This window comes from Taeniopygia guttata, chromosome 37 (genome assembly GCF_048771995.1).
Source record: "Taeniopygia guttata chromosome 37, bTaeGut7.mat, whole genome shotgun sequence".
NCBI lineage: Eukaryota > Metazoa > Chordata > Aves > Passeriformes > Estrildidae > Taeniopygia > Taeniopygia guttata.
In genome coordinates, this window is record NC_133062.1 from 6077122 (window position 1) to 6090578 (window position 13457).

The following is a 13457-nucleotide window of genomic DNA, read 5'->3' on the forward strand; positions in this document are numbered from 1 at the left end:
AGGGAATTTGCAGATGAGTCCACACACAGGGGGATGCTCCCAGATTTGGGCATTGCTCAGCCTGGCCGGGAACCAAAGGTTCCCCCTTTGCTGGGGCGGATGCAGCTGATCCTTCAGTCGGCTGCCAGGCTGCTTTTGGCAGGGCTGGGGGCATGGGCTGGGGTGGGTACGAAATGGGAGTGGGCTCCTGGCCCTGCCAACAGCCCCCAGCACCCACCGTGCCCCGGGCTGGGGCTGGGCTGGGGCAGCCAGCCTGACACAAACAAACCCCCATGGTGGGAGCAGAGGTGGGACTGCAGAGCCTGTGCAGGGGCTGCTTTGCTTTGCAGGCAAGGAAGGGCTTGGGCTGCTCCACTGCCCTTGTTTGCTTTGGGATCACCATGGGGGCAGTGCAGGGGGAAGGGAGAAAGCCTGGGCTTCCCTCACCCATGGTGGGTTTTTCCCTGGCATGCAGGGATTGGGCCTTCCCCAAGCCTCTGACAGAGATAAGATTTTTGACCTTTTTTCTTGTTGCCCTATTTGTCTGTAATCTATTTTCAATAATTTGTTGTTAGTTTTTGTAGAGGAAGCGTTCCAGGTGTGGTCCAGTCTGGATCAGGAAGTGCGGGGCACCGCGGGCGGCTGGGACAAGGGGACAGGAGCCTTCAGCTGACGGGACTTTCTGGTTTCTCTCCTTGCAGCCGGGCTCTGCGGGTGCTGAGGCTGCTCTGGGCTCTGCCAGGGCCCTGCTGGAGCTCAGCACCGGGCTGCAATCAGCCAAAGGAGAAATGGGGTGCCCTGCAGCACAGACTTGCTTGAGCATTTCAGCAACACAGCTCAAGTTTGCAGAGTGTACACCTCCAAGGTAAAACATGGCACCACTCAAAACATACACTTGTTCAATAACTTCTGAAATGAAATCAATCTGGAATGACCCCAAATGACATTTTGCACCTTGCTCAAGTTGTAGCTCAGCCCTTCTCTGAACTGTTCTCTCCCCACATGCCTTTTAATTCCCAACTGCTCCCTCCTTTCCCCCAGTGAGTTCCCAGCCCATTCCAGTCTCCATCACACTGTTGCCTTCCTTGGTGCCCCTCACCATGAGGAAGGCCGAGCCCCAGGCTTAGGGACTCATCCTGTCACTGGCTGAGGAGCAGCAATGTCTCAGAGCTCCGGTGGGATTTTAGTGTCATTCAGAGCTGCTCTCCAGCCCCCAGCTCTCCTCACTGCTGAGTTCCCACTCCCTTTTCCTTGTCCTTGCAGCAGGATGAGCTCTGTGAATCCCCTTGAGCCTCCCCACTCTTCCCAGCCCACGCACCCACCTCAGTTAGGCTGAAGCTGCAGCTTCTCTGTCTCCTCTGGCACACCAGTGCAGTCCCCTGTGCGGGGAGCCCCAGCCCCAGAGCACAGCACTCAGCAGTGCAGTCGGGGCTGGAGCAGCTGCCCTGCAGCCCTGGCTTGGCTCTTTGTGGCAGGGAATGCTCCCTGTGTGCAGCTGTCCCTGCAGGATGGCCCCAGGGCAGAGCCCAGCCGGGCTCCCCCTGCAGCCCCTGAAGCTTGGGGCAGACAGTGGTCCCAGAGCTGAGGTTCACGGGGAGCACCCGGAGCTGTGCCTCGCACTCTGGTGCCGTGTCACAGTCTCGTGTGCAGGGGCAGCTCCAGGGCCTTCTTCCTCTTCCTCCACCCAGGCCAGCTTGGGCACTCTCGGGGGTCTCTGCTCCATGTCAGTGACTGGATTTGTGGCTACTTGCAGGAGAGATGCCTCAGAAAACTCCGAGTCAGCAAGTCCTGCTTTCGTGCCTGGAAGGCACCTTCAAGAGAGAAGCCTCAGGAAGGCTCAGGACAGCAAGTCCTGCGCTCTGGTCTCGAGGGCTCCTGCCACAAGGACAGGAGACTCCTGTCAAGGATGGTGCTCTGGCCTCGAGGGCACCGGCAGCAGGGATGGGAGATGCCTCCGGGGCACCAAGTCCCACACTCTGCCCTCGAGGGCACCTGCAGAAGAGAAGCCTCGGGAAGGCCACAGGTCAGCAAGTTCTATGGTCTGGCCTCGAGGTCAGCTGCAGGAATAACACCTTGGAAAAGCTCCGGGTCAGACACGAATGACTGCGCTATGCGGGGGCTCCTCACAGCACTGCTCTGTCCCGTCCTGTCCTTGTCGCATGCACCGAGCACTGTGGTGTGCTCTTGTCACCACCACCTCCTATGTCAGCACGTGTCACAAAGGGCCCTTGGACACCCAGCTCCGTTCCATGCTGCAGCGTGTCACAAAGGGCCCTTGGATACCCTGTCCCGTTCCATTCCACAGTGACCATGCTGCACCGTGTAACAAAGGGCCCTTGCACACTCTGCCACCTGCCCTGGGGCCACCCCCAGCCCCCCAAAGTGGCCCAGGTTGGAAGGAATCCCTGGCCCCAAGTGTCAGACAGCCCAACAGGATCTTTAGGAACGGCTCAGACCATCAGCAAACGCTGCCCTGCTCTGCGGGCTCAGAGCAGCAGAAGGAGCCCCCAGGGCTGCCGACGCAGCCGCGCTGGGAAGGACACAGAACCTTCCATGGAAGCTGCCACGGCCTCCTCGGGACACGTCCCAGCCCACTGCCATCCTAAACCCGCGGGTGTGGCACACACAAGGAACTGTGGGCCAGGGCAGGAATGCTGCTCTGAGCCCTGGGGCCCGGGGAGCGCTGACACCAGCAGGTGAGGCAGAGTCCCTGCCCAAGCAGACCTGCCACCCCCGAGCCCTGGCAGCGCTGGTGCCCGTCTCCTGCCCCAGAGACCTGTGCCCCTTGGGGGCTTCTGTGCCAGAGGGAGCCAAACCCACGTGCACTGGGGGCTGTGCTCCTGCCTGCAGGGGCTGTTGGCAGGAGCACCTGGAGCAACTGCTGGCAACACTTGGTCTCTGTCAGAAGCTCTTACCCCATGCTGAAATTATTTTCTCGTTGAAGTTATTGCCTTCAGCACAAAAACACCTTAACAGCAAAGGCACAGAAGAATCTGGCAAGTAAGAATCCTCAGTTCAGGAAAGTTTTACTCCCGTTGCACAACTCAAGTAGTTTCAAAATGTTGCAAACTTCCCAAATTAATTGGGATGGTGTGAGGAGATGAAGATTTGGAATTTTGCTTCCCATCTCAAAGCAGCAACTCATTTGCCTTAACCTCATCCACTGAGGGTCACTTTACAGAACAGAACACTACACAAAAAAAAGGAAAAACTAAGGGCCATTCTTTGCTTTGCAAATGGTTTTCTATGAAGGGATGATAATATCCTAACTCTCTCAAGGAATATAAAAGCTCTGAGTAGAAGGAAAAGGGGCTAATTCTTCCCCTGGTAGAGATATCTAAGTGGCCAATAAAGTACAGCTCGCCCCCATCGGTCCCTGCAGGAGAGTCAGGACCATGAAGAGGAAAAGTCACAGATATTCACAGATATACAGAGCTGAGCCCTCTGTAACCAAATCTGTGCCAAATCACAGATGGTGCCTTCAAACTGACTCAAATTCCAGCCTAGACCTCTCACCTCCCAGACAACTCCTTCTCCAACACCCCACCAACACCAACCCCCTAAACTCCCACACAGAAGCCCCCAACACCCCACCAGAACCCCCAGCTGTCCCCGTCCCTCTGCAGAGCTTTCCCACCCTCCAGCAGACCCCCTGGTTCCCTGCACGTGCCGTGTGATGGCACTCAGGAGGATCTGCCCCAAGGCCTTCCCCTGGAGCAAGCTCAGGCTGCCAGGCCTATGGATCCTGGATCATCCTTCCCTCTGAGCCTTCCTGTGCACGGCTCTTCCATTGGCACATCTGCGCTCAGCTGGGACTACTCTGCTCACCCAGGGCTGCTGGTAAAGGATGGAGAGCAGCCTGGCAAGCTCTTTCTCCAGCTCCCTCTGTGCTCTTGGGGAAGGCAGAACCTTCCACAGGAAAGCAACTGGTGCCACAAGGAGTGGGTGGCATCAGGCAGCTCTGGGGAAGCCCCTCAGGAATGCTGTATCCTGAGGGAACACTGTTGGCCTTGACCTGTTGGCACCTGCAAAAGCTTCAAATCAGCTGCCTCAGCTTCCAGGGCCTCTCTTGGCCAGCATCCTGACGTGGATGCAGGACGGCTGCCAGGCGCTGCTGGGACCCAGCGGGACAGGAGCGGCTGTCTCGTGTCCACGCAGCACCCGTGACACAGCCAGCAGCAAAACCTTCCAAGCCTTTTCTGAGGCCAGGTACACGCCAAGATCAGCCAAGACTCTCCACCACACTGCCTGGCCCACCCAGCCCAGCTCTGTGCTGGCCCTGGGCCACAGCAGCTCCCAGCAAGCAGGAGGCAAATGCATCTTGCCAAGAGCTGAAACACAGCAGACAGGGAAGATGTGAAATGTGAGTGTGTAAAGGCCTTTTAATTCACAGCTCCCACAGAGAGCTCTGGGGCTCACAGATGGACAGAGATGGTTCTGCTCACCCCTCTGTCCAAAGAGGGGGTAACACACGCTGCTGCAGGTGCTTGGGTTGGTCTCTGCAGGTCCAGGTGGATGCCAAACCTGCTCTTCACAGCCTTCTCCCTTGCCCTGTCCCTCTGCCAAGTGCAGCGGGCCTCAAGGACTGAAAGGAGCACAGAGAGCCAAAGGGGACACTTGCACCTGCCTCACTGGGAGCTCCCTGGGAAGCACTTTCCTTGAGAAGCAAGCCCCTGTCCACCAAAGGCATTTCCCCAAATGTGCAGCTTTTCTGCTCAACACCAACACACCCTTAGGAAACGCTGGCAAGGCTGAAGGACTTCATGTCCTTTCAGGACAGGCACTCCAGCTCTAGCTCCTATTCCCCCAAGTGCCTTTCCAGGTGGAGGCTCAGACGTGCAGCCCCAGGCCCTCTACAAACACAAGCTGCTCACTGCCTCTTCACCTGCCTCAACTCCTGCCTGCGCCCACGGCACCAAGACCAGGCTGTTCCCAGCCAGAGCCCAGAGCCCTGCTCCCGCAGGACGCTCTTGCCAGCACCTTCCAGGCCTCTCTGCTGTGCACACAGCGCTTTTCATGCCCGCTCCCAACAGGCTCTGGAAGGCAGAGCACAGCCTGGCTGCCTCTGCCACCAGCACAGCCCAAACACAGGCAGAGGAAGAAGCAGCAGGGGCTGTTTTGTGGCCATGCCCAAGAGAGACTGGAAGGGTGCCCTCCCTCTGCTCTCACTTGCTTGGCTTTCTGACTGGCTCTGAGCCTGGGGCTGCCATTCCTCACCTAAGGGCACCAGAACCACAAAATCAGAGCCTGACCCGCCAATACTTTGCCACTTTGCAAACACCACCCAGGCAAAGCTCACAGAGAAACCATCAGTGCTAGTGAAGGACCCAGAAACACATCAAATTTCTGGGCCTTTCCAGCTGATTACTTGGGGTAGAGGGTATGCGTGTGTTCTACTACCATCTGGTCCAAGATGGTACCCAGGAAAAACATAAAACCATACCTAGGCACTGCAAACACGACTCCCACAAACAGTGACAAGAACTCCTCTGAGTTGAACACAAGACCTCCTGAAAATCAGACAAGTTTTGCCTGAATTTTCCCTATTAAAAGCCCCATCCTTGTCCAAAGATGAAAATTGTCTCTGTTGGTGCTGTCCTCACTGCTGCCTGGATGCTCCTCACCGTACCGTGTGCCTTCGGCTGGATTAGCCCACAGCCTGCCACAGTGTTTGGGTAACCCCAGCAAAAACATTAAACCAGCACAGAGCGAAATCACCAAGAGCTGAACTCACAGAGCTCAAATCACCCCAGAGGTGCTCGCTAAGTTGCCTGTGGCTGGGAGCTGAGCCGAGGGACCCAGACAGACTGAGCCTGACAGCGCAGCGCTATCCGGACACCCACGGCAGCGGCAGCCCGGGGGTCAGATGGACCCCTGGGACCCCAGGCTGCATTAACCAGGAGTGACTGGGATCACAGAGGAACCATAAAGGAAGTTACTGCAATAATACTGGGACTATCTGGGAGTGACTGGAATCATACTGGGAGTGACTGGAATCATACTGGGTGACTTGGAGTGACTGGGACCTTACTGGGGGCAAATGGTACCGTAATGAGAGTGACTGGGTTCATACTGGGATCATACTGGGAAGGACTGGAACCATACTGGGAGTGCCTGGAACTATTATAGGGGTGAATGGGAACACCTGGGAACATGCTGGGATCATGCTGGGATCACACAGGGAGTGACCAGGATGATACTGGGATCACACTGAGTGTAACTGGAAGTGACTGGGACCATACTGGGGGTGACTGGGAGCCACAGGGCCCATGCTGGGAGTGGCCTGGGGGGAACTGGGGGAACTGGCCCAGCTGGGGCTCAGGGTTGTTCTCCCCCAGGGCTGCCCCAGATCCTGCTGCCACACCTGGCATCACAGAGCCGAGGGACAGGGGACAGCTGAGGGACAGGGGACAGGGACAGGGGACAGGGGACAGGGGACAGGGACAGGGCACAGCTGAGGGACAGGGACAGGGCACAGCCAAGGGACAGGGGACAGGGACAGGGCACAGCCAGGGAACACGGCCTGGCCAAGGGACACTGAGCCCCAGCACTTTGGGCTGTTGCCCTTGGGCTCCCAGCACAGGCCCAGGGGCAGAATCCCCTCCAGAAACTGTTGTTTGCTTTCAGCTCTGCTCTGGAACATTCCCCAGGAGCCCCTGCAGTGGCTGCAGCCCAGCCGGGTGCCCGAGGCCACCAAAGCCGCTCCGGCAGTGCCCTCCTGCCCCGGGCAGGGCACGGAACACCCAAGGAAAGGCTCGTGCTGGGCTCAGGGCAGGGACAGGGCACTCCCCTGGTGCTGCCACGGGCACAGCAGAGCCGGCCTGGGCAAAGGATTGGGATCGATGTCCCATGGAATCCCAGCAGGGATTACTTCTCATTGCACTGCTCTCATTGGATTGGTCATCAATTCCAATCATTTCCCTATGGAATTCCCATGGCAGTGGGTTAGGGGGGGGTCCATCCATGGAATTCTCAGCTGACTGGGATGGGAGTGAGATCTGGCCATGGAAATTCCATGGCAATTCCTGCATTCCCAAGTCCCCCATTCCTGAATCCCCCATTCCCATAGGAATTGCCCTTCCCTTCCCACACCCACCTTTGTGCTCCAGAGCCTCCCGACCATATCTGATGTATTTTGGGAGCCTTTCCACACAGGTGTGTCCCAGGTAATGCTTCATCTGTTCCACCATGATCCCTCTGGATTCCCAGCACCTCTGGGATATCCAGAGAGCACCGCTGGACACTGCAAAGCTCCCGGATCCCAGCAGGAAGGAGATGAAATCCCAGCCCTCGTAGCCGTACTGGTGGGATCCATGGACGCTCCGTTGGACAGGAGGTCACAGCTGGAAACCCCCTGCACTGTGTGGAGACCTGGGAACGAGGAGAGAACAGACCCATGGAGTCGTGTCCCAGCCCCTGGGAGCCCCTTGGAGCTCCCTGGATTCCCATCCCAGCCCCACAGATCCCCCCCATCCCCAGAGATCCCATCCCAGCCCCTCAGAGTCCTCCATTCCCACAGATCCCAGCCCAGCCCCCGGCTCCCCACACTGCCCCTGCTCTGGTTGTACCAGCCCCGTCTCCAGGTCACTGTCGGCCACGGGCCGGTTCCTGTCCTTGAGCAGGGTCTGGCTGTCCCAAAATCCCAGCTCTGGCTATCCCAATATCCCAGCTCTGGCTATCCCAATGTCCCAGCTCTGGCTATCCCAATATCCCAGCTCTGGCTATCCCAATATCCCAGCTCTGGCTATCCCAATATCCCAGCTCTGGCTATCCCAATATCCCAGCTCTGGCTGTCCCAATATCCCAGCTCAGCTCCCGCCCCCATCCCCGGTGTCTGTGCCTCCATCCGGCCCCGCTCGCTGCCGCAGCGCTCGCAGAGGGTCCCGTCCACGTCCCCCACAGTCAAGGACTGGGGGACCCCTGGGCCAGGCTCTGACAGCACCACTTCCAGGAACTGCAGGGAGTGGAGAACTGGGGGGACATGGAGATTTGGGGGAGCTGAGGGGGCTGAAAGTGAGAGTTTGGGGATCCAGGGGGGTCCACAGGCCAAGGAAAAGGGGGACATGAAGAGATGGCAGAGCTGGGAAGGAGGTTCAGGGGCTGAGAGCCAAGGAAAGGGGGTGCAGGAACTGGGAGAGCTGGGATGGGGTGTCCATGGAATCCTGTGCCCAGGAAAGGGGATGCCAGGGCTCCTGAGTGTGAGGAAAGGAGGGGCTGGGGGCTGGGAAAGGCAGGAATGGGGGCCCAGGGGTCCCAGGTCAGGGAAAAGGGTGGGGCTGGGGGCTGGGAGAGGTGTGGGATGGGAACAGGTTGAGTTGGTGCTGGATAAGGGGGTGCAGGGGGGGTCTCAGTGCCGGGCAAAGGGGTAAAAGGGTGTCTTGGTTCTCAGGAATGGGGGCGCAGGGGGGTCTCAGGGTCACGGAAATGGGGGGGCAGGGATGGAGAGGTAGAAGGGAGTTCCAGGGGTCCTTGAGCCCAGGAAAGGAGAGTCCAGGGTTTCCCAAAAAGGGGTACCAGGGTGGGAACACCCGGGGTGTTTGGGAAGGGGGAGTTCAGAGGGTCTCTGGTTTTGCACAAAGGTGGGGCTGGGGGCTGGGAAAGGCAGGAATGGGGGTCCAAGGTGTTCCAAGGCGTTCCAGGATCAGGCACATGGGAAATCTAGAGGCTGGGAGCAGGGAAAAGGGGAGCAGAGGGCCCTGATGTGCGGAAATGGGGGATTCAGGGGGGTCCCTGTGCAGGATAAGGGGAGCAGGGGGGGTCCCGGTGCCGGCAATGGCGATTCAGGGTCCCGGTGCCGGGGTCCCACTCCCCCCTCGCCCGCCAGGAGCGCCCCCAGCCCCGGCGCTGGAGCCACCGCGCTGCTCCTCCTCACTCCCAGTAGGATCCCAGTAGGATCAGTCACCCAGGAGCTGCTCCCAGTATGATCCCAGTACAGCCCAGTCACTCCTGGCATCCCCCCACCCCTCTCTGCGTTCCGACCTGTCCCGGCTCCATCCCCGCCCCTCCCGCGGGTGCGGGGAGGAGGAGGAGGAGGGAGGAAGAGGCGGAGCGGCAGCGGGAGCAGCAGGAGGAGCGGGGAGGATGAACCGCGGGGCTCCGGCTCCGCCTGAACTCGCAGCACCCTGGGAGCGTCGCCCCCATCCCGCAGGTGCCCGGGGAGGGGGAGCTGGCCCCAAATATCCCGGGGCTCCCTGGGTTTGGGGTTTTTGGGGGGATGTTTGGAGCTGGCGGGGCTCCAAGGCCGAGCCGCAGCTGCCCTCGGGGGGACATCGGGGGTCCCCGGGAGGTGTTTTTGGGGGGTCCCGGTGCGGGTGGCGGCAGAGCCCCGGCGGGGCCGGGGGGATGCGGGTCCCCCCGCGGTGCGGGTTGGGCTTCCCGGCCGGGCCCTCCGAGCTCTGCCGGGGCCGCGTGGGGACCGCGCGGGAGCGGCGGGAGCGGCGGGGGGACCCCGGATTTGGGGAGCCCCGGGAGAGCCGCGGCTTCCCTGGGCGGGAGCGCAGAGAGAGGAGAGCCCCAGGAGCCCCAGCGGGGACCCCGAGAGGGGGGACCCCTGGCAGTGCCGGCACCCGGCAATGGGGGTGCTGGGGCTGGAGGGGCGGCATGGCCGGGAAAGGGGTTCGGGGGTACCGGGGCCGCCAGGGGCTGCTCCCAGCAGGTGCCCAGTTCCTACCCCTGTGTGCTTCCAGTTTCCTGGGCACTCCCAGGATGAGCCCAGTCAGTCCCAGTATCACCTGGTCACTTCCCCTCACTCCCTGCAGGATCCCTGTTTCTCCCAGTATGAGCCCAGTCATTCTCAGTCATTCCCCATTATGACGCTATTTGCCCTCAGCAAGTCCCAGTTGCTCCCACTTTTCTCCGGTGTGTTCCCACTTCTCCCAGTTGCTCCTAGTATAGTCCCAGTCACTCCCAGTATGATCCCAATATGAGTCCAGTATGATCCCAGTCTGCCCCAGCAGGGCCCCAGTCACTCACACTTGCCCCCAGCATGGTCCCAGTTGCCCCCAGCACATTCCCAGTGGCTCCCAGTGTGGTCCCAGTCACCACCTGCATGTTCTTAGGTACTCCCAGTACATCCCAGTTGCCTGGAACATTCCCAGACTCTTTGCCAGGCACTCCCAGTTACCTCAGCATGGTTCAGCTGCCCCCAGTTTTATCCCAGTCACTGCCAGTACATCCCAGTTGTCACCTGCATCACTCCTGTCATTCCCAGTTGCTCCCAGTTGCTCTCAGTGTGTGTGCATTTGGCTCCCAGCATGGGCCTGGCAGCTCCCAGTAACCCCCAGTCAGGGTCCCTTGGCACCCACTGTAATCCCAGTATGATCCCAGTCACTCCCAGTATGATGCCAGTGCCCCCCAGTGTGATCCCAGTTGCTCCTTGTCAATGCCAACATGACCCCAGTAACCACCAGTATGATCCCTATGACTCCCAGTCTCTCCCAGTATATCCCAGTCACTCCCAGCATGCTCCCAGTCCCTCCCACTTCCTCCCAGTTACTTTCAGCATGATTCCAGTTGTTCACAGCCACTCCCAGTCAATCCCAGTATGATTCCAGTCACCCTCCATGGACCTGGCTCCTCCCAGTCTCACCCAGCATGGACCCGGCTGCTCCCACTGTGATCCCAGTATGATCCCAGTTGCTGCCAGAATAGTTGCAGTTGTTCCCAGTTCCTCCCAGTATGATCCCAGGTGTCCCTAGAATAGTCCCAGTCCCACTCAGCATGGTCCCACTCACTCTCAGCTGTCCCCAGCAGGGTCCCAGCTGTTCCCAGTGTGGTTCCAGTCCCCCCAGTATGGCCACAGACACTCCCAATATATTCCAGTTGGCCCAGTAAGGTTTTGATGACCTCAGAATGATCGCAGTCTTTCCCAGTTACTCCCAGTTGCCTCCAGCATGATCCCAGTTTCTGGCAGTTGCCCAAAGTGTGGTCCCAGTCGCTCCCAGTATGAACCCAGTTTCCCCATTTGTGGTCTCAGTCCCCTCAGCACGGTTCCAGTACCTTCCAGTTGGTCCCAGTTGCTTCCAATGTGTCCAGATTTTCCTCCCAACATGGGCCCAGTAGCTCCCAGTGACCCCCAGCCAGGATCCATTCACACCTGCTGGAATCCCAGTGGCTCCCAGGATGGTCCCAGCTGCACCCAGTCCCCCCCAGTATGGTTCCAGTCACTCCCAGTATGATTCCAGCCCTGCCCAGAATGACTCCCTGTCACTCCCAGGGTGGGCCCAGTTGCTCCCAGTCACCTCCAGCATGGTTCCAGTCACAGCCAGCACACTTCCAGTCATTCCCAGTATGATGCCAGCCAGTTCCAGCAGGATCCCAGTATGAATCCAGCATGGGCACAGCTGCTCCCATTATCATCCACTGTGGTTCCAGTTGTTCCCATTTACCCCCACTGTGGTTTCAGTCTCTCCCAGTGTATCCCAGTTGCTCCCACCATGTTCCCAGTCACTCCAGTTGTCCTCAATTGCTTCCAGCCTGATCCCAGTTGCTCCAAGTAAGATCCAGTAGGATCCCAGTTGCCCCCAGCATGCTTTCAGTTGCTTCCTGTTCTCCCCAGTGTGATCCCAGTTGCCCCCAGTTGTCCCTTGTATCAACCCCATCACTCCCCATATGATCCCAGTTGCTCCCAGCATGGTCCCAGTCATGCCCAGTTGTCCCCGGTGTAGACCCACTCACTTCCACTCGCTCTCAGTTCTCCCCAGCATGGTCCCCGTTGTTCCCAGTGTGTTCCCAGTCACCCCAGTAAGGTTACAGACATCCCCAGTAAATCCCAGTTGCCTTCAGCATCTCTGTGGTCATTCCCAGACACTCCCAGTGATCCCAGTAAGGTGCTTGTTATCCCAGTATGATCTCAGTCATGCCCAGTATGTCCCAGTTGTCTCCAGCCTGCATCCAGTCATTCCCAATTCCTCCAGTTTGCTTGCAGCATGATCCCAGTTTTTCTCAGTTGCTCCCAGTAGCCCAAAGTGGGATCCCAGTTGCTTCCTTTCATCACCAGTATGAGCCCAGTAACCTCCAGTATGATCCTTGTCACATGCCAGCACTCCCAGTATGGTCCCAGTATAATCCCAGTAACTTCCAATCACCACAGTATGGTCCCAGTTGCCTCCAGCTACATCAGCCCAGTCAATCCCAGTATGATGCCATTTGCTCCCAGAGTGCTCCAAGTTGCTCCCAGTCACCCCCAGTACAGGGATCCTGTGCATGGTGTGTTCCCAGTCACTCTCAGACACTCCCAGTATTAGTCCAGTCCCTCCCAGTATGATCCAGAGATGACGCCAGTGTGCTCCCAGTCAGTGCCAATATGAACCAGTTGTGCTCCACATGGTTCCAGTTGCCCCTTTCACCCTCACTGTCCCTCCCAGTCTCTCACAGTGTCCCCCCGTTCCTTCCAGCATATTCCCACTCACTCCCAGTTCCTTCCAGTGTGATCCCATTTGCTCACAACCGCTCCCAGTCAGCCTCAGTGTCGTGGCACTCACTGCCAGTATGATCCCAGTCACCTCCAGCATGATCCCAGTATAAGCCCAGTCGTTTCCAGTCATCCCCAGCAGGCCCCCAGTGACTCCCAGTTCCTCCCAGTTGCTCCTAGCATGATCCCAGTTGCTCACAGTTGCTCCCAGTCACCCTCATCATGCTCCCAGTCACTCCCAGTATATCCCATTTGCCCCCAGCATGGTCTCAGTTGGCCCCCGTAGGCTCCTACTCTGTGTCAGTATGATCCCAGTACGATCCCAGTCTCCCTCGGGGTGACTGCAGTCTGCCCTGGCATGGGCCCAGCTGCTCCCAGTATGATTCCAGTACAATCCCAGTACAAACCAGTCCTTCCCAGTGCTGCCACTCCTGGCATCCCCGAGCCCTCTCTGCGTTCCCCCCTCCTGATCTCCTGAGAGGAGCCCCAAGGGCCGGCAGTGCCCAGGCAGGGTCCCCAGGCAGCCCCAGTTTGGATGTGCAGCCCCCAGTTTCCCCAGTTTGCCTCTCCTTTGGCCCGGGCCGGGTTCCCCCCTGGAACAGCGGCTGGGAGCAGCCGAGAGCCCCGCGCTGCCCATCCCGACCTGTCCCGGCTCCATCCCCGCTCCTGCCGCGGGCTGCCGGGGCTGCGGGAACGGGAACCGAGGGTGTCGCTGCTGCTGGGGGAGGAGGAGGAGGGAGGGAAGGGCAGGGATGAAGGAAGAGCGGGAGGTGGGGATGGGGAGGAGGAGGAGGAGGGGGTATGGAAGGGGAGGAATGGAAGAGGAGAAGGAGGTGGGGATAACGAAGAGGAGGAGGAGGAGGAGGGGGGATGGAAGAGGAGGGGCGTCAGGAAGAGGAAGAGGAGGTTGAAACGCGGATGGAGCAGAGCAGAGAGAAGCGCGCGGTCAGCCCTGCCTGAATTCGCAGCCCCCACCTGTGGGATCATCGCCCCCCATCCCGCAGGTGAGCAGGGAGGGGGAGCTCGGGCCAGGTCTCCTGGGGGGTGCCTGGGTTGGGTTTTTTGG

The 13457-nt window shown here is 59.2% G+C and overlaps 1 protein-coding gene across 1 annotated transcript in view; it reads left to right on the top strand.

Annotated features, from left to right (window-relative positions):
* LOC140681608 (uncharacterized) overlaps positions 1 to 13457 on the top strand; it is a 370130-nt gene that overhangs the window by 215335 nt on the left and 141338 nt on the right. The window contains 1 exon segment of the mRNA XM_072921594.1: positions 10200 to 10210. Within this exon segment, the coding sequence (XP_072777695.1) occupies positions 10200 to 10210 (11 nt within the window).